The 27,270-nt window shown below is 43.9% G+C and overlaps 1 protein-coding gene across 1 annotated transcript in view; it reads left to right on the top strand.

Moving 5' to 3' along the window:
* The window catches only part of CCDC152 (coiled-coil domain containing 152), a 65,485-nt gene that overhangs the window by 28,102 nt on the left and 10,113 nt on the right, over positions 1 to 27,270 (top strand). The window contains exons 6-9 of the mRNA XM_040343821.1: positions 574 to 692; positions 8,015 to 8,117; positions 14,127 to 14,254; positions 17,420 to 17,506. Coding sequence (XP_040199755.1) covers positions 574 to 692; positions 8,015 to 8,117; positions 14,127 to 14,254; positions 17,420 to 17,506 — 437 coding nt within the window. The remainder of the gene's footprint in view (positions 1 to 573; positions 693 to 8,014; positions 8,118 to 14,126; positions 14,255 to 17,419; positions 17,507 to 27,270) is intronic.

Below are 27,270 nucleotides of genomic sequence, written 5' to 3' on the forward strand. Positions count from 1 at the left end.
GAAATGGTGTTCAGCTTTCACAATCACCGGGCCTCTACATCTACGTAGAATTTACTCCCTCGGCTACTAGCCTTTCTTTTCCATTGCTATCTTTGTTTTTGTTTCTGTTGGTATCGTTTTGCTCTGATTTGACTTTGATCCCCTCATAGTGGCTTAGTTGGGTATTATCCACCCTCTATCCCACCGGTTGCTCTCGTTGGTGGATACCCCACCTGGTTCGAATAATCGGCATATTCCGATTTGACTGTAGCTCGCTATAATCCCTCAGACTAACTCTGCCCTTTTACAGATACACCTTGCGAGAAACATATACCTGTAACGTTCCAGAGCCCTCCGTTCTCATCGCGCGCCAGTAACTCCCAAGTCCTGAGCAGTAAGTGTCCGGAGCCTTCATCTAACCGTAAGTGACTGGCCCATCTATTGGGCGCACTCTACTAACAATGCCACTTAACATACTATCCATCAATGCCAATGGACTCAACCATCCACCTAAAAGACACTCATTATGGAAGACGGCCATGGACCTAAAGTGTGATATCTTGTGTGTTTAAGAGACTCACTTTATCTCTACAGCGGCTCCTGTATGCAAACATAGACACTTCACTCAGATCTTCTCGGCACCTTTCACATCTAAAAAGAGAGGTGTTCTGATTGCAATTAAGGACTCCATCTCATTCCAGATGAAACAGTCCGTAATATCATTTATCATTGTTATTTGTACCATTAACAATGTTGAATTTACTTTGGTTAACGCATATGCTCTGAATGCTAATCAGATGAGATTTTTTTCGTAAATTAATGTCAATTGTGCATCCCCTAAGACAAGGTCGTCTGCTTCTCTGTGGCGACTTCAATCTTGTTCTGGAGGTCCATTTAGACTCCACCTCAGCAACTAAACGTAGAGAGTCCCCTCTGAAGGCATTCATGAGCAAACATGACTTATTCGACGTATGGAGATGCTTGCATGGAACGGAGAGGGACTACTCCTATTTATCTCCCTTCCATGGAACATATTCACGCATAGATTTATTCTTGACAGACAAGTGGTTACTCCAAGACATTTGTGCAGCAGAAATCCACACCACGTCCTGGTCGAATCATGCCCCCATTACAATCTCTCTGGCAGATCTCCCGAAAAAAAAACAATTCTATCTATGGAGGGCAAACAATTACATCCTGCAACACCCCTCCTACACTCCAGAACTTAGGGACCGACTAACGGAATACTTTGACAACAATGTAGGCTCAGTGTCTGACCCGGGCGCGGTGTGGAATGCACAAAAAGCATTTATCAGAGGGGTATTGATAAAAATCAGCTCCCAACACAAAAGGAAGAGGCTAATGCGAATAGACACACTCACCTCATGAATAGATGAGCTAGAAACACAAAACAAAAAAAACACTCTGTCATCACGCTCGGCACAAATCTTATCCCTGAGACAAGAACTGAGACTACTTCTCCTACAATCATTCGAACACAGGGGCGGACTGACAACTCATGGGGCCCCCGGGCAATAGAAGATTATGGGGCCCCTGGGCTTACAGATGGCCATCACGCCAGGAGGCAGTGCAGAGGCGGGGCAGATAAAATCTCGGGATTTTCACATCAAAAGCATCTCAGTTTCAGACATATCAGGGACAGATCTAAAAAAAAAACATAGATTTTTACATACTGTTCCTTGTTTTACTGAGCCTGGCAACCCTGATGGGGCCCCCTAGTGGCATAGGGCCCTCGGGCAGTGCCCAAGTGACTCAATGGTCAGTCCGCCCCTGTTCGAACATATCCAGAGAAAACTGAAAGCCGTCTTTTACTCCACGTCAAATAAAGCGGGCAAGGCTCTTGCTCGACATATTAAGGGTCGCAGAACGAAAAATAAAATAGACTACTTATACCACCCTCACACAAAGGCGGAACTCAGAGACCCTCAGAAAATAGCGGACGCCTTTAGCGACTACTACAGTGACCTTTACAATTTACAACGAGACCCTGACACTCATAAACCAACCCCTGATGACATTAATACGTTTCTTAACCAGGCAGCACTACCGGAATTAACGACCGATCAGTTGTCCAGATTAAATGACCCATTCACAGACAACGAAGTATTGGCAACTATAGCTTCACTCCCAAAGGGTAAATCACCGGGCCCTGACGGCCTTACAGGGGAATATTATAAGCAATACGATAATCTTCTAGCCCCTCACCTGACTTCCCTTTTCAATAATATCGTCTCCTCCTCTACGTTCCCAAGCGAAACCCTACAAGCAGTAATTATTACTCTTCCTAAACCAGGGATATAACCAACGGTACGAGACAAGGTTGCCCACTTTCCCCGTTAATTTTCAACCTATTGATTGAACCCCTAGAAGAACACATTCGGCAGAACCCCAAAATAACTGGCTTTAAGATTGGCTCCCAAAATCACAAGATTAGTTTATTTGCGGACGACGTTATTCTCATGCTAACAAATCCCACATCCTCCCTGGTAGAGGCCCACAACACTCTACAATGGTTTAGCAAAGTCTCTTACTATAAAGTAAACACTAGTAAATCTTATGTTTTAGACTTAGGACTAGATGCCACCTCCAAAAACCTATTACAAAATCAATGCCCCTTCGTTTGGGCAGATCACGACATATCGTACCTAGGGATCAAGCTGACGAGGACAATGAAAATTTTATACACGAGCAACTTCAAGCCCTTCCTTACCAAGCTCCAAATAGAAATACAAAGTTTAGCTAAACACTAATTATCTTGGTCAGGGAGGTTAGCTGCTTTTAAAATGATGTACCTGCCCCAAATACTTTATCTCTTTCGCACTATCCCCATACCAAAATCCTACTTTAGATCACTCCAAACATTACTCAACAGACTCCTTTGGCAGGGGAAAAAACCTCAATGCGCCAAACACATGCTCACCAAGCATAAACTAGCGGGTGGGGTCGGATCTATAGATTTCAAAGACTATTATTGGGCATCGGTGTTGACTCAACTTCGAGACCCTTTGGGGTCACTTGGAGACAGCCATACTTCAACATCATAATTTAAAAAGCTAGTTTGCTGGGGACTACGCTTGGAATCCCTGTCTCTGAATCACTTCCCCCTACGATGAAGGCAGCTGCCAACGCCTGGCATAAAATAGTGAACCTGGGCAACGCATATGATTTCACATTTTCTCCACCTCTCCCTCTCTCTACAACACTTTACGTTGGACCTTTCCCTCGCAAAATTGGAAATCTCAGGGAATAGTATTCCTTGGAGACATTCTCCAAGACGGGTCACTGCTATCATTTTCGCAACTACAAGAGAAGTTTAGCCTCCAATGTACAGAACTCTTCAACTACCTTAGAATAAAACACTGCTTTACCCAAATGACTAACCCAACTTACACTATCCCTCCTGGGGTATGGATATTTCTGACCAATCCTAGGCCACATATTAAGGGAATTTCCCTCTTTTACAATGTTTTTCAGCAGAAGAGAACTTTCTCCAAGACAAAACCGCACTTCCACTGCGACTCGGATCTGGGGCACACCTTTTCCGAGTCACAGTGGCAGATAGCCTTCCGCTCCATATACAAGTCCACCAGAAACTCTGCCTTTTGGGAACTCGCACAAAAAATATCACTCACGAGAATATCGGCGTTCAGCACCTCTATGCTGGACTCCTGTTGGAGATGCAATACAGACAGAGGGGATCTTCTACATATCCTCTGGACTTGCCCTCTCATACAACCCTACTGGAAGACGATATTCCGTATACTTACGGATATCTCCCAAACATTGATAGCCCCTGCTCCTGCTTTGGCATTGTTGAATTTGACGATAGACTCAGTCCATTTCTCATACAGAGTGGTTGTGACTAATATTCTCCTATCAGCTAGACTATCCATTACAAGATTATGGAAATCTCCACAAATACCGTCCATTGAAGGGGTAGCCTGTCCTGTCGGATCTTATGGCTATCTATGCGTAACTGATTCTATGAATCAGTCGCATAGACAGAAACAGTGATACGACGGCGTATCAGGAGATACGCCGTCGTATCTCATTTGGGAATCTGGCCCTCTATATTTAAGAGAAAAGAGAAGCCAATTGAGAACAGTTAATTAAGTGTAACAACTGTATTTTTGGTACATTCTGCCATATTTTTGAACTTATTGTTTCATAGCTCCCAACTGTCCCTGATTTTGAGTGACTGTCTCTGATTTAAAGCAATGTCCCTCTGTCCCTCATTCCTCTTCATTTTTCCCTCATTTTGGTCTGATCTATATAGTTGTATAGAAAATGCAATTTTTATCTATCAAAAAGTGTTTCCCAGTGCTAAACCTTTCATCTGATTTCTAAATTGCTGCATTCGCAAATTCCAAAAGCCAATGTAGCGGCCTGCTACTTTCATAGCTGGCGCTGCCTTAAATTTAGAGGGTGGTCAGAGACTTAAATACCTCTGACTGTATTGTTTTACCAAATTTGGGCCTCTGTTGCCATGGCTGTATTTTGAGTGACCGCTATTGCTGTCTGGGGTGTTGGTACCATCCCAGGCCAAGGGTGGCAGCAGTCGAGTCAGGGTGTATTGAGTGTTTTTCCTCGGCAGCCAATCAGTGGGGGTTGATCGCCTCGCTGTGCATGCTGGGGGAGAGCACTTAAGGGATAGACGTCATTAGTTCTGGGTCGACGATCGCTGTTCTGTCGTCCCACCACCCCTCGTGTGTGGCCCTCATGGCCGGGGGTGCATGTTCGGGTGTTCTGGGCTCCGGTACCATGTTGGTCCAGAGTTGTGATCTACTATGTAGGCCTGGTAGCCAGACTGGGTCTATGTTCATGGAGTGGTCCTGTACTGTCCATCCTGAGGGAGGAAGCCACCCGATGAAGAACCTGTCTTGGAAAGCACCGAGCACGAGGCTGGTATCTCAGGAAAGGCCTTGAACTTCATCGAAGGACGAACGATTACTGAAAGGCTGAGTGATGGTCGCCCGTCAGTTCTGAGTTTACAAGTTTATTCAGGAGAGATCCGGGTGCTTAATCCTGTGTTGAGAAGGATTCTAGACCGAATACATCTCCACCTTTGGGAAGGTCTGTGGCAGAGACTTTGCTAAAGTTTCCGTGTGACACTCTGACTGCTAGGCTGCCGAGAGAGGCCTATCCAGATGCACAATACCCACTCTGGCTAGAGTGGCGATGAAAGTTACATTGCTGGAAGCAGGATTGTTTCCGAACAAAGTTATAAACCTGAACCTACTACCTATTGCCCCTTCTACCTCTTCAACTATTACTTTTATTTTTTTACCCCGTTGGGCAATAAAGCACAGACAAAGACACCCAAAGTGTGGACATTGCAGTTCTTCTCAACTCTCATCGTATACCCTAGACGGCGAAGTAATAGAGGTAACATGCCACCCAAAACAAACCAGCAGCTCCTTCGGAGCTACACGTGGGAGTTCGTCCGGGATTGGCTGTTACCTCTGGCAACGACACTAAGGCCCCATACACACGAGAGGATTTATCCGTGAATACGGTCCAGCGGACCGTTTCTGCGGATAAATTCTCTCGAGGATTTGTGCGGATTTCCATGCGATGGAGTGTACTCACCATCGCATTGAAATCCGCGCCGAAATCCTCTGGCGATGACTTGTCGCGCCATCGCCGCGATTATGACGTGCGCGACGCTGTCATATAAGGAATTCCACGCATGCGTCGAATCATTACGACGCATGCGGGGGATCCCTTCAGACGGATGGATCCGGTGAGTCTATACAGACCAGCGGATCCATCCGTTGGGATGGATTCCAGCGGATAGATTTGATAGCATGTCATCAAATATTTATCTGCTGGAAATCCATCCCAGGGGATAAATATCCGCGGAAACAGATCCGCTGGAGTGTACACACCATAGGATCTATCCGCTGAAACCCATTCGCTGGGATTTTTCAGCGGATGGATTCTATCGTGTGTATGGGGCCTAAGACTTTATATCGCCATTGAGAGTCTGAAATTTGTCAAAGTGTTGGACTGTGCTTGTGAAGAAGGGGTTAAGGTCAGGTTGTTTGCTAAAGGCGTTGGCCGCACATGCAACTGAGTTACGTGCTCAAGCAACATGCCCAGAATAGAACTCAAAGTGGGAGGAGTTACCCACCCCCGTGTGAGACTTAGGTGAGTTTGGCACCAAGAGACAGTGTGATTTGCCTGTCCTGGAGAGAGGCTGTAGCCCCCCAGGCTGGACTGATCCTCTGCAGGAAAAGACCCAGAAACTCAGTCTCTTACAGTATTTATTCAGTTTCCCAGCAGCCTTCAGGGCCCTGCTCCCTGGGATTGGGCAGAGCTGCATTCATCATTCTTGCAGAGAATTCTCACAGCTCTCTGGAAAGCAGAGGGTGGTATCAGAGTGGCGGCAGCTTAGAACACTGAACTGGCCTGATTAATTAACTGCACTGGTTACAGTAAGCACAACTTAATTTACCTAACTCAATAATTACTGCCACACTGGTTAACAAAACTAATAAAAACACACCCAGCTCCACTGAACACAGTGAGCAAGCACAAAATCTAACAGATCCTAGCACCCCTCTAGGAGGGTGCTACACTTGGCTAGGTAACAATCTTGCAGCAGCCAGGACTGTTGAGTGTTGCTGCTGTTAAATATGCTGGAATGGTCAAAAGATCTTTTTGAGATGCAGAGGCACAGCCTATTCCTTGGGGAAGGAGAGATCCATCAGCTGGTTCGAGTTGGGTGTGAGTGGTGGTTTAGTGACGGAAGGTCCAGCGGTGGCCAAGAAGGTTTCCCAGGCACACACCCCCACCATCTGGGCCCCAGGTGTTGGGTGGGATTTCCTATGGACTAAACCTGAAATCACTGGGAAGTTGAGGCTTTGTGGGCATTGGGAAAAGTGTGAATTGTGACTCCTGACCTGACCTAGACCGACTCAAGTGTATATAGAGACAGTGGGGTCCCATACCTGGCAACTGGCTTAACAACCTAGAAGCCAGAGGCCCTCCTACATGCATGTCTGCACACACACTGTGAAGCTAGTCTCCTGGTTAGGTTTCTGTGCACATAAACATGCATGTGTATGGGCACATGTACAAATCTGACAATTGGCACAATGGGGGAGATTTACTAAAACTGGTGCACACAGAATATGGTGCAGCTGTGTATAGTAACCAATCAACTTCTAACTTCAGCGCATTCATTTAAGCTTTGACAATACAACCTACAAGCTGATTGGTTACAATGCACAGTTGCACCATATTCTATGTGCACCAATGTTCCTAAAAGTTTACTTGTAAATTTACTCCCTGTATGTTACGCAATACTGAGTACCATTCATGGTTCAGCCAGTGTATGGCAAATTTTCCAACAGCATATCAAACCTGACCAGACTAGAAAAAACTCTACTCCCATGATTAATGGTTTTGGAATGTTTATGCCCTATTGATAGCCAGGGTGATGGTACAGACTTTTTTCATGGTGTCAGATTATTGTAATATTTTTACATATAATTAGCATATTTAAGTGTACGTTTAAGCATTTTTTTTAGTTTTGAATGCTATAGGAAAGGGTTAGACCCCCCTGTCCAGTTTGTATAGCTGTCTTTGTCCCCGGTGGGAAGAATCACGCCTATTTGTCCAGGTAATCATTGTCCTTGAAAGAGAAAGTGATAAAAAATCCAAAATGTTAGCATTGTCCTATGTTAGCTTCCTTAGTAGGTCTAATTCACTTTAGAGTTTATGCCTATTTTCTGTTGCATATCCAGGATAAAAAGTGAAGGGGAATCTTCCTAGTGGGACACGGATAGTAAAAAAAAATAACCTGAAGGGGGGGGGGGGGGAATCTTCCTTACTCTATTTAAAGGTATAAAATGATTTGGCCACACAAACAGAAACATATGATCTTCATTCTCTACATTTGCAAAGAAAGGAAGTGTTGGGTAATTGGTTGATTGGTTATATAAAGTTGAATAACTTCTTGCATTTACGATTATAGCAGATTTATTCTTTAATTACATGTTTCATTCAGGACTACAAGGGCAAGATGGAATTACTAACACATGAAATGCGAGACAAGGAGGAAGAGTTTAAGGCGCAAATGGAGAAGAAGTGTTGTGAGGTGGAGACCAAATGTGGGTTTCATAGCATTTAGCAGATATGTACTGAAAGTTTATTTCCAGGCAGATATAGAGAGACTTTAATTTAAAGGACAACTCCGCTTTTACTGACAAAAAATGATACGACACATACAATTCACTCTGCTGCCATCCATGATTTATAAAAATGCCAAAACGTTCTGACACTTTGTGGTTCTCGTGACAATGAAGGGCAAAACAACATATTTACAAAATTGCCCCCCTCCTCATCTGTTCTTACTCACCTTCTCTTCACTCTCCCCTCTTTTCTATTATGGACTCTCTTCCTGTCCCCATCTGGCAGTAGAGTAAAAACACCAGCATTTTCACATGGAAGCAAGAGTCACATGCTCCCCCATACCCATAAGCATCAAATATATCACTAGCTGCTGGCAGCTAATCTGACGATGATGGGGCAAAGAAAAGGTAAGTACATAAAGCTGAGCAGAGCAGCAGGTATGTAAATGTTGCTATTCACTGCATGGGCAACGTGCAAGCTTACCTAAAGCATCTGTATTTTATCTTGGCACTGATCACCTATCAAAGGGACAGGTAATTTATGCTTGCCCCCTGACCACCAATAAAAAGTGAGGGTAACTATCTCTGCCACTGACAGCCAATGAAAGGGAGGGGATGGTATTATGACTGCCACTGGCCCGCAAGGATGGGTTTATAGATCTGTCGATGACCATCAATAAAAGGGGAGTAACTATTTCTGCCACTAACCACCAATGAATGGGGAGGGTGATTTATGCCTTCCCCTGACCACCAATAAAAGGGGGTAAATAATAAATATACCTGCCACTGATTACCAATCAAAGAGGGTTAAATATCTCTACCGCTGAAACCCAGTGAAAAAGGGGCTACCACTTACCACCAATTATAGGGGGGGGGGGGGTAATTATCCTTGTCGTGACCATCAATAAAAGGGAAGCATTTATCCCTGCCACTGACCTCCAATGAAAGGGGAGTTATTTATCTATGTCACTGACCACCAATGATGAATGACAATTAACCCTGCTATTGAAAACTAACGAAAGGGCATGTAATTATCGCTGCCACTGACCACTAACCAAAGGGGAGGTTAATTATCAATGCTACTGACCACCAATGAAAGGAGGTCACAATTATTTTTGCCACTAACCAGCAATAAAAGGGGGGTCATTTATCAATGCCACTTACCACCAATGAAAGGGTGGGGGTATATTATGACCTCCACTGATCACCAATTGCAAAAAGCACTCATTGGTGCTAATCACCTTCAGTCCTTGTGCAACCACTACATGTCTACATGAATAAGCTCCAACAGTGGCAGCAGGTCATTGCCAAGGCAGGTTTCTTGATAGGGTTCGTTTTTTATAGGTTGACAAGGCAGGAACACAATTATGAAATAGGGACATTAATGTTGTCTTGCTACCATAGGAAGTAGAAATAAGGGAGAGATGAGGGTGCTCTGGTGAGGCTGGGTATATGGTCCTTAGTAGACGTGCACACTGAAATATTTAGTTTCGTAATTTCATTTTCGTCCCAAAAATAAATTTATTTAGTTACTCTCGAAATTTGTTTTTATTTATTTTGTTTTCGTTAAAAAAATGCATCTGTATCTGAATCTGTCATTGAAGGCTTATGGTGTTTGTTGAATGTTCTAAGAAGAAAAAAAAAAGAAGATTCGACAGAATCTTTAAAAAAAAAAAAAAAAAAATTTGACTCCTTATGTCTCTCTATGTCGAATCTTCATGTCTCTCTATGTCAAATCTTCATGTCTCTCTGTCAAATCTTCATGTCTCTCTGTCAAATCTTCATGTCTCTCTATGTCAAATCTTTTCTCTCTATGTCGACTCTTCTTCATGTCTCTATAATGTTGAATCTTTTCTCTCTATGTAGAATAATATTGGACTAATAGAGTTAAGGTTAGGCACAATTAGGGTCGAATCTGTCATTGAAGGCTTATGGTGTCTGTCGAATGTTCTAAGAAGAAAAAAAAAAAAGATTCGACAGAATCTTTAAAAAAAATAATATTGGACTAATAGAGTTAAGGTTAGGCACATTCGACTGCAACGAAAACAAAAATAAAGCATTTGTTTATGTTGGATCTTTCGGTTTTCGTTTTCTGTACTGTCGTTATCGTTTGTTAAAACGATAACGAAAATACCTGAAATTCGGACGAAAATGCATTCGGACGAAAACGAATGCACATGTCTAGTCCTTAGTAGCAGTGGAGAGATGGCACTGAAGGCAGAAGGCTATCATAGGAAGTGCCTAAGCAGGGACCTTCATTGTGGCATCATCTGGTATTATTTAAAAGGAAAGCTGCACATTCAAGAAGACTGAAATAATCTTTGAAATGTTATTACTATGTAAAAGCTTATGTGACATTTTAGTGATTGGATTTACATTTACTGTATTTATTGGCGTATAACACTCACTTTTTTACCCTGAAAATAGAGGGTAAACTGTGCCTGCGTGTTATACACAGGTGGCTGTGGAAAGTTTTTTTCCCAAAACTTCCCTCTTAGGCCTTGTACACACAATGAGCTAGATTCACATAGAGTTAGGCCGGCGTATCAGTAGATACGCCGACCTAACTCGGAATCTGTGTCGACCTAAGTTTAAGTGTATTCTCAAACTGAGATACACCTAAACCTATCTAAGATACAATGGCTTGCGCCGTCCTATCTTAGGGTGTAATATTTAGGCTGGCCGCTAGGTGGCGCTTCCATTGCGGTCGGCGTAGAATATGTAAATCACTAGATACGCCTATTCACAAACGTACGCCCGGCCAACGCAGTACAGATACGCCATTTACGTAACGCATTAGCAGGCCTAAAGTTATTCCATCAAATAGCTGGAATAGTAATGTTAAGTATGGCCTGCCGTTCCCGCGTCGAAATTTGAAAATTTTACATTGTTTGCGTAATTCGTCCGTGAATAGGGTTTTACGTCATTTACGTCCATGTCGAAATCAATAGGACCGTGCGGCGTACTTAGCCGCAATGCACACTGGGATATGTAGGCGGACGGCGCATGCGCCGTTCGTAAAATACGTCAATCACGTCAGGTCAAGCCCCATTAACATAAAACACGCCCCCTCAGCCAAATTTGAATTAGCCGCCCTTACGCCCGCCCGATTTACGCTACGCCGCCGTAACTTAGCAGGCAAGTACTTTGTGAATCATGTACTTGCCTCGCTAACTTACGGCGGCGTAGTGTAAACACGATACGCTACGTCGCCGCAAAGTTAGGACGCCCTTTGTGAATCTTCCCCCGATCCGTCTAAACCAATGAAAACGAACTGAAGGACCGTTTCATCGGTCAAAGCCGACCATGTGTGGGCCCCATCGGTCAGTTATTCTTCGGTCCAAAAAAATAGAACTTGCTTTAAAATTGAACCAATCAACGCCTAACCGATAGGTCAAAACAGACGGTTAGTATGCAATAGCATCGGTTAAAATCCCGCGCATGCTCAGAATCAAGTCGACACATGCTTGGAAGCATTGAACTTCATTTTTCTCAGCACGTCGTTGTGTTTTACGCCACAGCGTTGGACTCGATCGTTTTTTTAACTGATGGTGTGTAGGCACATTAGACCATCAGTCAGCTTCATTGGTTAACCGATGAAACGATCCTTCAGTCTGTTCTCATCGGATGGACTGATCGTGTGTACAGGGCTTTAAAGTTAAGGTGCGTGTTATACTCTGATAAATACTGTATTTAACTTCTTGTTTCTTGATCAAAAACATTTTATATTTGTAATTTATATATTATACATTAATATTTCTGGGACAGATATAGATTCATGTTTGCAGCAGGTTTTGCTCTTTTTTATTTTCTATTGGAGGACTTGACCTGTCAGATCAAACAAGTGTATAGTGTGGGCTCCCCAGTGACATATTTTTGTCTCGAATGGTTAGTAAGAGTAGGCTTGTTTTCTATTAGTATTAAACTCCAAAACCAAAAATGTAATATATGGCAGCTTACTGATTTATTAGATGTGGTGGCTGCATTAGTTTTCTTTTTTAGGCTTTTTTCCCCTCTGTTTTCACCTGGTCATCTGGCCAGTAACACACCTCCTGTATTCGAGTGCCCCCACTCTGGATGAAGGAGCACAGGGTGCAATTTTGCACAGCAGCATTGGTAACCTGGGGGGAGGGGAGTGTTAGATGGACTGGCATTTCTAAAGGGTAAAAAAATAGCAAAAACAAATATATATATATATATATATAGCGTATATGTAGCTGCTGGTTTGATTTGGGTGGCATGTTACCTCTAATTCTCCGGCGTCTAGGGTACTGGATGAGAGCTGTAAGAAAGTCAATGTCCACACTGTAGGTATCTTTTCCTGTCCTTATTACCCAACAGGGTAAAAATGGTAAAAGAAGTAGTAGGTGAAAAGTTAGACGTAGTGGTAGGTACTGGATTCAGGCGTATAACTGGGTTTCGGAAACAGTCCTGCTTCCAACAACAACTTTCGTCGCCACTCTAGCCAGAGTGGGTATAGTGCACCTGGATAGGCCTCTCTCACCGGCCTAGCAGCCAGAGTGTCACTCGGAAATTTAGCAAAGTCTCTGCCGCAGACCTTCCCAAAGGTGGAGGTATTCTCGGTCCAAAATCCTTCTCAACACTGGATTAAGCACCCGGATCTCCCCTGAACAGCTTTTTTTATTTCAGGACTGATAGGCGATCATCGTCCAGCCTCTCAGAAACGATGTGTCCTTCGATGAAGCAGTAGGCCTCTCCTGAGATACCAGCCTCGTGCTCGGTATTCTCCCAGACAGGTTCTTCATTGGTCGGCTTCCTCCCTCAGGACGGACAGCACAGGACAACTCTGCAACCTCAGACTCAGTCTACCCATTGAGCCCACAAAGCAGATTATTTGCTCCGGACCAATGTTGTCCCGGAGCCAGGAACATTGAAACACACACCCCGGCCAGGAGGGCCACACACGGGGGTGGTGGGATGACTGCCCAGGCGGATGGCGGCAACAACAACGACCCCCACCAATGGCGTCTGCCCCCTAAATACCCCTCCCCAGCATGCACAGTGAGGCGATCAACTCCCACTGATTGGCCGCCGGGGAAGAATATCCACTACCTTGACCCTACTGCTGCCACCTGTCGGGCCGGGGTGGGACCAGCTCCCCAGACAACGACAGTGGACACATAAAGTACAGCCAAAGCTGGAACAGAGGCCCTGAATTTAGCCAAATAAACACGGGAGGCAACTAACTCTCTGACCACCCTCTAAATTTACAGCAGCACCAGCTATGAACAGTAGCAGGGCGCTACACATATAACTGCGACACAAGTCATATTGTAATTGAATGTTATTAAAAATTTCTTTTTAATGTTCAATCGCTGTAATTTTCTGAAAATGCTATGCAATATGGCTACCTAGAGGAGTTTTGTACACAGAATGTGTACAGAACGCCCCCCAGAAACATAATTTCCTGCTTGTGTGATTGGCTCACCAATTTTCCCAGAAGTCTGCACTAAGATAGTTAACAGTTAGAAGAGGAAGAGAGCACAGGAAATCAATAGTTACCATTGCTCTCAGCAACTGTATCTCTGTAAACTACAGAACACCTCCACCTGTGTTATGGATAAGCAGAGAGTGGGAGTGTTTTTTTTGTTTTTTAAAGAAAAGTGGAGTTACACTTTAAGTACACCAACAAATTGAAGCTGAACTCCAGCTAATACTTTATAAGCAGTTACGAAAAACTGTTTTTTTTTTTCTCACTTTTGGGATAAAGTTTTTACACAAAGAAATAAAAGCTGGCCATTTTAGGTATCCCTGCTAGTGTTAAATGGTCTGTCTCATTCCTGTAATTGCAAGAAAGCTTTTCTGTTGAAAAACAACAGACTTATTGACTAGATAAAAACAGAAGAAAGAAAGCCTAAAAAAGGAAACAAATGCAGCCATTACATCTAGGAATTGGTAAGCTGCAATATAATAAATGTTTGCTAGTCAATTTTTGCTCAGAATGTCAATTCTATATTTTATACACAGTGTTGCTTAAAGAAGAGGAAAAAAGTAAGCTGCTTTCTAAGAAGGAGATAGAAATATCTGAGTTAACTCGACAACTAAAAACTCAAGAGAAAGAAAAACAAAGCGAGCTGATCAAACAGCAGATAGAGGTAATAATTAGTCATTACATTGATTGGAATTGCACAAACCAAAAGTCATATTTTATTTGATTAAATATTATATTACATAAAGCTGGGGAATTTGTATTTTGTCACAGCAACGGTATATATGTTATTTTATTTCTTTATTTTTTACAAAATCATATCAGTTCAAAAGATATAAACACAGATAGTGAAAACATAATTATTTGATTTGTTTGTATTTATATTTAACCACTTGACCACTGGGCACTTAAACCCCCTTAAAGTGGAGGTTCACCCAAAAAATCAATTTTTAACATTAGATTGAGGCTAATTACGGGAAGCAGATCTGGGTGTTTTTTTTAAATCAATGCAGTACTTACCGTTTTAGAGATAGATGTTCTCCGCCGCTTCCGGGTATGGGCTGCGGAACTGGGCGTTCCTATTTGATTGACAGCCTTCCGACCGTCGCATACAGCGCATCACGAGTTTCCGAAAGTAGCCGAACGTCGGTGCGCAGGCGCCGTATAGAGCCGCGCCGATGTTCGGCAACTCGTGACGTGCTGTATGCGACCGTCGGAAGGCTGTCAATCAAATAGGAACGCCCAGTCCCGAAGACCATACCCGGAAGCTGCGGAGAACATCTATCTCTAAAAGGGTAAGTACTGCATTGATTTAAAAAAAAACACCCGATTCTGCTTCCCGTAATTAGCCTCAATCTAATGTTAAAAAAAAAATTTCTGGTGAACCCCGCTTTAATAACCAGACCAATTTTCATCTTTTGGTGCTCTCACATTTTGAATGACAATTACTCAGTCATACAACACTGTATCCAAATGACATTTTTGTCCTTTTTTCCCCACAAATTGAGGTTTCTTTTGGTGGTATTTAATCACCGTTGGGTTTTAAATTTTTTGCGCTATAAAAGAAAAAATACTGAAAATTCTGTAAAAAAATGAATTTTTCTTTGTTTCTGTTATAAAATTTAGCAAATTAGTATTTTTTCTTCATAAATTTGGGCCAAAATTTTAACTTCTACATATCTTTGGTAAAAATAAGTACAAATTGGTGAATATTATTTGGTCTTTTTGAAAGTTATAGCGTCCACAAGCTATGGTGCCAATATCTGAAAATTGTTCGGGGTATTGCAGAGTATTGTGCGGGGGTATTTCAGAGTATTGCGCAGGGGGTATTGCAGAGTATGGGTATTGCAGAGTATTGTGCAGGGGTATTGCAGAGTATTGTGCGGGGGTATTGCAGAGTATTGTGCGGGGGTATTGCAGAGTATTGTGCGGGGGTATTGCAGAGTATTGGGCAGGGGGTATTGCAGAGTATTACGCAGGGGGTATTGCAGAGTATTGCGCAGGGGTATTGCAGAGTATTGCGCAGGGGTATTGCAGAGTATTGCACAGGGTATTGCAGGGATGGCTGAGCAGGGATGGCTGGATCTGTGACTGCAATAGCCACAGATCCAGCCCACAGTGCTGCTGACACCCACCCTCCTCTCACACTGTACCGATCGGTACAGAGAGAGGAGGGAGAACCGGCGTCATCAAATGACGCCGGTTTGTTTACATGTGATCGCTCCGTCATTGGACGGAAGGGATCACGTGGTAAACAGCCGCTATCAGCAACAATTTACCGCGATCCGTGTTATGCGCCGGGTCCTCGGGAGCGCGATTCTGGGAGGACGTCCATGTGTTGGCAGCACTGCTGCTCCTCTTACCAGTTTTTTGACTGTGTCATTCAGCTCTTTCGCACACTTGGCTCTCTAGCCTTCAGTTGCAGCACCCTGCTGCATGACCCACCTCTGGCCTAGGAATCGGGGGTTCTTCTGACACCCCTGATAGTAGGAGCCGACCTGACTCTTGAGATCCGCCGCCTTGGGGCTGGGTCCTCTGACCCCTTGATGAGACCTCTGTCTGGAAGCTGTGTAGTGAGTCAGGTTGCAGGCATCTAGCAAAACCTGGACCCAGGATTGAATGTTCTGATTCAGAACTACAGAATCTGGAGAGATGCTAGTTCTGAACCTTGCATTAACCCTTAATCAGACTCCTGAGTCAGCTTTTCCTATAAACTTATAGTAACAGAGCCTCTCTCTGTCACACTATGTACATCCTAGCAGCTCGAGTGGTGTTTAGTTCTCATGCCCCCAACCTTGTGGGCTCCCCTCACACTGGCATTAATATGGCCACTGACTACATCCATGAGGAGGGACTTTTGTGAAAACGGGACCTAACATCTAATTACAACTTACCCTTAGCATACTATACCAGACCTGCATAGTGGCAGGCAAGCAGTCCCCCACTCCTGTACCTTCCCCATTCTCCATTTGTCTTGTATTTTTTTTCAGTGAATACAAGGTGTTCTCTGATTGGAGGCAGAGAGGAGGGCAGATGACATCAAAATCACCACCTTGTGTGTTTTCATTCATATGCTGCTCAAATGTAATGCCTCGTACACACGATCAGAATAAACGCAGACAGGTTTTTCCAACGGAATTCCGCTCAAGCTGTTTTGCATACACACGGTCACACCAAGTTCCGACCGTCAAAAACGCAGTGATGTACAACACTACGACGAGCCTAGAAAAATTAAGTTCAATGCTTCCGAGCATGCGTCTAATTGTTTCCGTGCATGCATGTTTTTTTCCGTCTGAGAACATGTTCTATTTCTTACTCCGTTGGAATTTCCAAAGGAAAAAGTCCGATGGGGCAAACACACGATCGGAATATCCGATGAAGAAATTCCATCTGACTTTTTCCATCCGAAATTCCGACGGTGTGTATGTGGCATAAGGGTTTGGACAAATGCAATATACTGTACAGGACTTTAGCAGTAAATCCCAAACTGGCAAACTTTTGAAATAGGAGGATTGGATCTCAATAGGACTGGCTGCTTCCAAAGAAATACAAAGTAAAGCAGGCCAGGAATGATCATCCACACTACACAATCAGAGAAAACTGAAATCTTCAAACTTGCAGTCAAAGCACGCATCCAGCTCAAGTCAAATGCAGATAAACCAAGGAAGTCAACACTAACCATTTATAATCTAAAAAGGTTGTGTACACAGGTCCTTGTAAACAAGAGCCATCACAGTTATGTATATTATATGAATGGAACATTTTTAAATCATTTTTTATGGTAATTTTTACGTATATATACACAGTTTTATAGGCTGTACTTTTCTTTCAGTTCAATGCGAAGCTGGCAAGAATCCAAAACAGAAGTAACAAATCTTACCAAGAAACAAGCACTTTATCGCAGAACATCTACAGAATGGTAAAAATGTCCTGACCTGTTTTTTGTAGGAAAAACCTGAATGTGTGACCTAATAGAGTAAATTATAAATGTTGACATTTAAAGTGGTTCTAAAGTCAAAAGGTTTTCCACCTTAATGGATTAAAGTGGTTATAAGGGTACAATTTTTTTTTTACCCTAATGCATTCTATGCATTAAAGGGGTAGTGACCGATGGAAAAAAGAACAAAAAACCTGCAACACAATGGCATAATCTGCTAGTATGCATCCCATACTAGCACATGATGAAATACTGACCTTCGAATGAAGCCCCTGCAGTGGCGCCAAGTCGCCACTATGGGGGCTCACATGTTCCCCTGGCGTTTCTTCCGGGTTTGTGGGCTCTGGCACTGTGAGAGCCCAGAGCCGCAAATTATGTCACTCCCACATATGCATGGGAGCCCTCCGTTCTCACAAGAAGCTCTGAAGTTCCAGCACGATACCCAGACCTTCAGAGTGCATGTACCGCTGACATCAGGGGCTGCATGCAGGGCGAATATCTCCTAAACAGTGCTTGGTTAGGAAACATTAATTTTACCTACAGGTAAGCTTTATTATAGGCTTACCTGTAGGTAAAAAATGACAAAGAGGGGTATACAACTGCTTAACCGCTTAACGACCGCCGCATGTATATGTGCGTCCACAGAATGGCATGTACAGGCATATGGGCGTACATGTACGTCCCTGCCTTTCCGCGGGTCGGGGCTTGGATCGGGACCCCCCCCGGTACATGCAGCGGTCGGAAATTGTCGGGGAGCGATCCGGGATGAGGGCGCGGCTATTCGAATAGCCGCCCCCTCGCGATCACTCCCCGGAGCTGAAGAACGGGGAGAGCCGTATGTAAACACGGCTTCCCCGTGCTTCACTGTGGCGGCTGCATCGATCGTGTGATCCCTTTTATAGGGAGACACGATTGATGACGTCAGACCTACAGCCACACCCCCCTACAGTTGTAAGCACACACTAGGTGAAACATAACTCCTTCAGCGCCCCCTGTGGTTAACTCCCAAACTGCAACTGTCATTTTCACAATAAACAATGCAATTTAAATGCATTTTTTGCTGTGAAAATGACAATGGTCCCAAAAATGTGTCAAAATTGTCCGAAGTGTCCGCCATAATGTCGCAGTCACGAAAAAAATCGCTGATCGCCGCCATTAGTAGTAAAAAAATTAAATAATAAAAATGCAATAAAACTATCCCCTATTTTGTAAACGCTGTAAATTTTGCGCAAACCAATCGATAAACGCTTATTGCGATTTTTTTTACCAAAAATAGGTAGAAGAATACATATCGGCCTGAACTGAGGGAAAAAAAATGTTTTTGGGTGATATTTATTATAGCAAAAAGTAAAAAAGATTGAATTTTTTTCAAAATTGTCGCTCTATTTTTGTTTTTATAGCGCAAAAAATAAAAACCGCAGAGGTGATCAAATACCACCAAAAGAAAGCTCTATTTGTGGGAAAAAAAGGACGTCAATTTTGTTTGGGAGTCACGTCGCACGACCGCGCAATTGTCTGTTAAAGCAACGCAGTGCCGAATCACAAAACCTAGCCTGGGCGTTTAGCTGCCTAAAGGTCCGGGGCTTAAGTGGTTAAGATAAAAAAGCCTTCTGCATGCAGCTCCCCCCACAGCCCCCTCTAAATACTTACTTGAGCCTAATCTATATCCAGCTATGTGCACTAAAGCAGAGGTTCTCTCAGCTCTCTCCCTCTTCATTGTACAGAGAGGCAGCAGCAGGAGCCATTGGCTTCTGCTGCTGTCAATCACAGCCAGTGAGGTAAGAGCAGAAGGCAGGGTTGTGCCACACTCTGTGTGTCAGTGGACACACAGAGCCGGCTCAGGAGCAAGGGGGCAATCAGCAGGGGAGAGGAGCCAGGAGCAGCAGTGGGGGCCCCTGGAAGTGGAGGATTGGGGTTGCTCTGTGCAAAGCCATAGCACAAAGCAGGTAAGTATAACATGTTTGTTATTTAAAAAAACATTTGCATTTTAGAATCACTTTAAGGAAAAACACTTCCACTAGCTGCTCCCCCAAGTCCTGGCTCCCAGAGTCGTCTATCGATCCAGTACTGGGCCCTGGTCATCTCACCCCCTCCTGGTGCTCCTACAAGCTTCAATGATAGAAGCCAATGGCTCCTGCTGTTAGTCAAATCCTGCTGGGAGGGGGGAGTGGGGGGGGGGGCATGGCCAAGCCCTGCAGTGTGTGTGTGTCCATGGATGCACACAGTCAGTCAGGAGCACAACTGCCAATATGCCCCCAAAGCACACAGCTTACTATGGGGACACACGCAGAAGAAGAGGAGCAGAGAGTGCCAGCAGAGGACTCCAGAAGGGGAGGTAAGAAACTGTTCTGTGCCATTGCACAGATATATATATATATACACACACACTGTATTGTCAAAAGCATCGGGACACCTGCCTTTACACGCACATGAACTTTAATGGCATCCCAGTCTTAGTCCGTAGGTTTCAATATTGAGTTGGTCCACCCTTTTCAGCTATAACAGCTTCAACACTTCTAAGAAGGTTGTCCACAAGGTTTGGGAGTGTCTATGGGAATGTTTGACCATTCTTCCAGAAGCGCATTTGTGAGGTCCGGCACTGATGTTGGACAAGAAGGAAGGGCTTGCAGTCTCCACTCTAATTGATCGCAAAGGTGTTCTATCAAGTTGAGGTGCAGGACTTTGTGCAGGCCAGTCAAGTTTCTCCAACCCATCCATGTCCTTATGGACCTTTCTTTGTGCACTGGCCCAAATCATTTGGTGGTGGGGGGGGATTATGGTATGGGGATGTCTTTCAGGGTTGGGCTTGGTCCCTTAGTTCCAGTGAATGGAACTCTTAAGGCATCAGCATACCAAGACATTTTGGACAATTTCATGCTCCCAACATTGTAGGAACAGTTTGGGGATGGCCCCTTTCTGTTCCAACATGACTGCGCACCCGTGCACAAAGCAAGGATTGTGCAATGGTATAAAGGAGCAGTTTTGGAGCACAGAGAAGGTAGGTATGGTTGACTCAACTTGAGTCAGAGGGAGGTTGGGACACCACACACCAGAAAAAAAACGTATTATTGAGTTTTATAAAATAAAAGTCATAATAGGATTTGCCAGTGTGAGGGAGGTACTGATGTGACACTGGAGTCATTCTGAGATTCAATGACCAGCTGGATGGGGGTCCAAATAATCCTTGAGGGTCAAATAATTCCCAGGGGGTTCATTATTATACTTTACTTTTTATTTATTTTGCTGGTTGGTAATTTTTTTAATTGGAAGAGTTTTAGGTTAACGCAACGTTAAAAGATTTATTTTTTTTCCAAAACTGTCCATTTTTTACAAATGCATATTATGGGCAAGCTAAACATGTGAAACCACACCTATTTAACCACATCCACGTATCACAGCACACTCACATTATTCTGCACCACTTAGAGGCCATTGACCCCAGCCCATCGTTGTATCAAACGCACAAGAAACATGCAGTATTTGAGCATTTGCTTACATTTAGCCAGATTCACATACATCGGCGTATGTTTAAGCGGGCGTAGCGCAGCTCATTTGAGCTACGCCGACGTAAAATAGAGAGGCAAGGCCAGTATTCACAAAGCACTTGCTCCCTAAGTTACGTCTGTGTAACGAAAATTGCCCGGCGTAACCCCGCCTAATTCAAATTAGGCAGGTAGTGGGCGTGCTACATGTAAAGTAACCGTGACCCCATGTAAATGAGGGTCGTTGGTACGGCGCATGCTCAGAATCACGTCGCAATACTCAATGCTTTCGACGTGAACATAACCTACGCCCAGCCCCATTCACGTACGCTTACGCAAACAATGTAAAATACGACGGCTGTTCCATCATCCATACCTTGCATGGGCTGCGCCATCTTTTTGGTGGTTTATCTTTACGCCGTCGTATGTCTTACGTAAACGGCGTAGCTTACTGCGACGGGCGTACGTACGTTCGTGAATCGGCGTATCTTGCTCATTTACATATTCAACAAGTAAATCAAGGTACACGCCTCTAGCGGCCAGCGTAAATAGGCAGCCAAGATACCACGGCGTAGGAGACTTACGTCGGTCGTATCTTGGCCAAATTCAGGCGTATCTGGTTTCCAGAATATGCCTAAAGATACGATGGCGCGCATTCGAACTTACGACGGCGTATCTACTGATACGCCAGCATAAGTCTACGTGAATCTGGCTAATTGTGTTTAGCAGCCCATACATTTTGAAATGGCTATCAAAGCTCTGCAATGCACTTACTATTGGACATTTTTTTAGTGCAGTGAACATGCATAATATCTACATTTGGGCATTGTGCGGTGCTACAATGAACATGCATTTTGGAGTTTTTTAAAGGGGACAGTATTTGGGTGCTGTTTTAAAAGAAAAAAGCACCAAAACAAATCACACTCTTTCATGCATCTCTATGTGTTGCGTGTTTTATTGCATATTACAGCAACAATGCTATGTTGCGAATGCGCCCAGTGGTGAAGAAGTGAAACCATATCCAGCTGTGCAAAGTAGAATGGCTCCATGAGCACTGTGTTCTTCCGTTTCCTTTGTTCCAGCTGTGCCTCTATGGTGTCAATGAACAATACTTAGAACATTCTGAACCAAAAACAAAATTCCTACCACTTCCTCTGCGCTGTCAAATACTTTTCGACAACCCTAATAAAAAACAGAATGTATTTCAAGCACCAATGACTGCAGGAGCTTTTCATTTAACTGACTTATTGTGTATATACTAAAAAAACACACTGAATAGCGTGTAAAAACATTTTTGATATCTCATTTTATAGTGGGTAAAATACCTTCCAAAAATGTTTAACACCCAATATTTGATGTGATTTAGAAACTGTTTACACTTAAAGTGACACTATAGGTTAAATTTTTATTTTTTTATAAATAGCAAACATGTCATACTTATGTCCACTGTGCAGCTCATTTTGCACAGAGTGGTCCCGAACGCTGTTTTCTGGGGTCCCTCGGCGTCACTTTTGGCTCCTCCCCGCTTCAGATAACCCCCTATGGGAAGTGCTCTCCCAGTGGAGTTACCTTGCGGGTGTGATCCCGAGTCCTGCATTAGGCGTCCATAGCCACTGAGTGCAGGACTCGGTCCCGCCCCCCGACTCCCGTGTCATTGGATTTGATTGACAGCAGTGGGAGCCAATGGCTGCGCTGCTATCAATCTATCCAATGAAGAGCCGAGAACCCTGGGCAAAGATCCAGCTCCTTCTCGACGTGGGACATTCCAGGCCTCAAGTAAGTAAAACGGGGGGCTGGGGCGGCCAGTAACGGTCAGATGTTTTTCCACCTTAATGCATAGGATGCATTAAGGTGAAAAAACTTGAGGGTTTACAACCCCTTTAAGCATATACAGTATTATGCGTTTTTGGTGCAGGTAAAAACATGTATTGCACTGCAATAATGTTCTGAATAGCACCCCAACATACATTTTCAGCACACGTACACATTGTGGTACTGAAAATGCTACAGCACAATTTGTGGTCCGTTGTGGCACATTGGCCAGCCTATTCTAAATAATGGGGCGCTCTAATGTAACGCTCATGCAAACTAACATACATGAGAGTGGGCCTTGAATACACAAAAAAGCAGCATGTCCTATATTTTAAAAATACAATAAGATGCAGGGCATAGCTATGTACTAGGTAGGGTTGCACCGATACTGGTATCGGTGCTGTAACGAAACGTCCCACACTCCGCTTGAGTGCTATCGTCATATACCACTTCCTCCCAGTCTGAATATAGATATCAGATATTCCAACCGCTATCAACAACAAACAAGACAATACTCGTTTTTTTGCTGAACATGAACTGTTTATTAAAACACAAATACAAGTCTTATATACAGTTAAAGAGGAGGAGGTTCTGTTCCTCCCTCCTGCTGATATTACTTTAACAATACACCTGTAACATAAATTAACATGAGCTAATTAACTAATCACTTAAAGCAGCCGAAGTGACTCCCTAACTACAATACACATTATCATGCATATCAACACAGAACTCCTTCATACAATTGCAGGGTCAATTAGCACAAACAACAATGGGTGAAAGAGAAGCCACACTAGACGCATTTATATTATAGCAGACAACATACAGACAGGTGGCTGGAGTTGATGACATTAGCATCTAACAGTATGTGTCCCAACATTATGAATCAGTCACTATTTGTAATATGACATATACCAGGTTCCCAGAGTCTATGTGTCTTGGGAGGACATGGACCTGAATCCAAAGTAACACCACCTCAAGGGTCCCCAGGTATACAGCTCACAAAGAGCACTGTTCCCCCAAATGCCAGGGCCCATGATCGATAGGCAAAAGGCCAGCATTCGGTTCCCTCCAAAAGCCTCTGTCCCGGCTAGGTCTGTCACAGGTACCAATACTAAGCATTTGCACGAGTGTCCCATAATGCCTCTGCCTGTTGAAGTCATGCTTGTAACTGTCAGCTTTGCAATGCTTCATGGGACTTGCAGTTTCGTAACAGCTGGGGGGCCGCCTGTTTGAGACCCCGCATGCTGTTGGGAGATGATAGCAGAGTGACAGAATTATCACTGTGCTTCTTCTCCATTCACTGTCCAGTCACCTGGCTGGGGCTGGTCCAGGATGACCTGTGCTCAGAGAAATGATGAGGCCATCAGGCTGAGAACTTCTAGTAGCAGAAAAAAGTACAGTGAGGCAGGGCCGTCTTAATAGCATCAGGGGCCCCTGGCTAAAGTAATGCGCTGGGGCCCCCTACCAGCCTGCCCCAATTTTCACAACTACTCTAAAGAATTAAAGTATAAATAGTTGAGAGAATGAAACATATATTTATTAGTACTTTCAATAAAATCGATTTTAAACAATAAGAAAACATGCCATAAATCAAAGACTAATCAGCACCAAGAGCACAGTATGGGTGGGAGGCACAAAGGCACAGTACAGGAGGAGTCTGTAAGGCACAATACTGGGATCAGGAGGGCACAGTACAGGTTCCGGGACGCTGCCTGGTACACGGCCATCCCGGGACAGCTTAGTAAAAACCATGACCGTACTGTCTAAGCTGGGACAGTTTGCAACTATGATGCAAGATTATCATATGCATGCACTGCCAGGGGGCCCATGCATTAAGAGAGCCCTGCAGTGAGGGAAATCTCTAGACTGAAGCTAAATATAGCAGAAATTTTAACTATTAATCGGCTATTCATTTTTATCTTGTTATTTTAGAGTAGAGTTCTACTTTAATATAAAAAATGTAAATTCAACACAAGGAACAGAGAGTAACTAGTTTGCGCTGTCAGAGAGATTTTATACATGTAGCAGTGGCCTCTAGAGGGCAAATGTTCCATATTCATCACTGCATGTTATTTTCTAAATTATAAAACTGAAAATCACCTTTTCATTTTACTAAAGGTTTTCCCCATGGTTTAGCTGAATTTACTGCTTGTGTGATTGTAATGGATTTTGCAGCATTAGTATACAAAAGTAATTTCACCCAAATTACAGCTCAGTCTTCCACTTCCTAACCAAATTATGAATGGATCTCACTGAAACCTAAATGCCCAGACCAAATTTTAATGAATAAATAATAAAACAGCGCTAGCACCACCATATCGTGAATTACAATATCATATGCACATCAGAAAAATTGTCAATATGCAAAAGTGCTAGATAAACAATACTGTATTAAATGTAGCGCTACCCCCGTAGGAGCCGCTTAAAGGGGTTGTAAAGGTAAATGTTTTTGTCACCTTTATGCATTTTATGTATTAAGGTGAAAAAACATCCGACAATACCGCCCCCCGATAACTTACCTGACCCCTCGAAAGTCCCGCGCCGTGAACGAGCAGGCTTCTCGGCTGTCTTCCCGGCTCATTCATTGGTTGATTGACAGCAGCGCAGCCATTGGCTTGCGCTGCTGTCAATCACATCCAATGATGTGGCACTTTGGGGGGGCGGGGCCGAGTGATACAGTGAACGGCTATGGCCGCCGGCTGTATCACGGGAGCACGCCCGCTCGCATTAAGGTGTTGAGTCGTTGAGCCGAGACAGCTGCCGAGGGACCCCAGAAGACCAGGTTTGGGGCCACTCTGTGCAAAACGAGCTGCACAGTTGAGGTAAGTATAACATGTTTGTTATTTTAAAAAATAAATTCCTTTAGTGATCCTTTTAAAGGGTTAGTTAAGGATTTTTTTTTTCCTTTAAAATAACAAACATGTCATACTTACCTCCACTGTGCAGTTCGTTTTGCACAGAGTGGCCCCGATCCACGTCTTCTGGGGTCCCTCGGCGGCTGTCTCTGGTCCTCCCCGCAAGTACTGACCACAGTCATGTGAGAGAGCTTGCATGGTGGTGAGTAATTGCGGGCGCGCTCCCGTGATACAGTGAGCGGCCATAGCCGCTCACTGTATCACTTGGCCCCTCCCCTCTGCGCGCCGCATCACTGGATGTGATTGACAGCAGCGCCAGCCAATGGCTGCGCTGCTCTCAATCCATCCACTCTAGCCGATCAGCGGCCAGGCTGAGCGGCGAAGAGGATCTCAGGACCGCGCGCGGGACTTTCGAGGGGTCAGGTAAGTAAAACGGGGGCTCGGGGGGGGGGGGGGTGTCGACGTCATCAGATGTTTTTTCCCCTTAATGCATAGATTGCATTAAGGTGAAAAAAATGTTTCTTTACAACTCCTTTAATATTTGTTTGGTTCTGACGCTCAACCCCAAGAACTGCCTCAACCCCTCTGGCACACCTGCTTAACAATGTTAGTGTAGAACCCAGCAACAGAAAGTGACGTAATAATGAAAGAGCATATAGTATATTTACCGAGACCCTGGGTTCCGTCACTTCATCAGTTGTGGCAGTAAATAGAGACTCACACAAGATATCAATGAACAACTTGTAAAAGTTTACTATTATGAAAAATTGTGAAGAATAACATAAAGAAAAGGTGTGAATAACAAATAAATAACACAAGTATTGATTGGCAGAGAGATTTGTTCAAAGCAATAACGTCATACTGCTGTAGCCAATATTAACCTGATAAGAGTATATGTGAACCGGTGCACAGTGGAATAGATCCTCAATACTTTAATACCTGTATTGAAGCACCTCCCCACTGAGGCCTCAGCACACAGACCACTGCACACAGAATACACAACAGTGAAAACACAATAATTAAAGTACAAGTCCTAATGTATCTTGCTAAATGGCTCCCCTAGAGTGCAGTTCAGAGTGATACACAATAGTATAGCAGTAAAGCCTTGTGAAAGAATAAAGTATTGAAAGTTCCTCCAGTTCCAGTTTTCTTGTCTTCAGCTAGCTTAATTATACTGCAGTGTGAGGTGGTGCACATATTTGTAATCCAAAATAGCAAAGGAAACAGTAACTGTAGAATATGGTGAGATTGATTACTTAGCTGCAAACTATCTCCACTTGTAATTCCTTCTGTGAGTGAACAGTACTGTGCTGACCTTGCAGCATGGGGGAAAAGGAAACAGAAAACCCCAGGATCCAGCTATAGAATACTCAGGTGCAATAGATCCACAGCCGTGGGACTACAGGTCTCAGCAGCAGTCTGTATAGCAGGCAATCACTTAACAATAGTACAGTCACTACATGAATAAGCAAATGCCTTCTCACCACTCTGGATCCCAGCTGGCTGTGGACTCCATCTGTATAGATGGTACCTCTGCACGTGCTGCTCCTCCCGATATGCTGGAAGGCAGGTGGCTTCAAAAGCTCTGAAGCACTGG

This window comes from Rana temporaria, chromosome 1 (assembly GCF_905171775.1).
Source record: "Rana temporaria chromosome 1, aRanTem1.1, whole genome shotgun sequence".
NCBI lineage: Eukaryota > Metazoa > Chordata > Amphibia > Anura > Ranidae > Rana > Rana temporaria.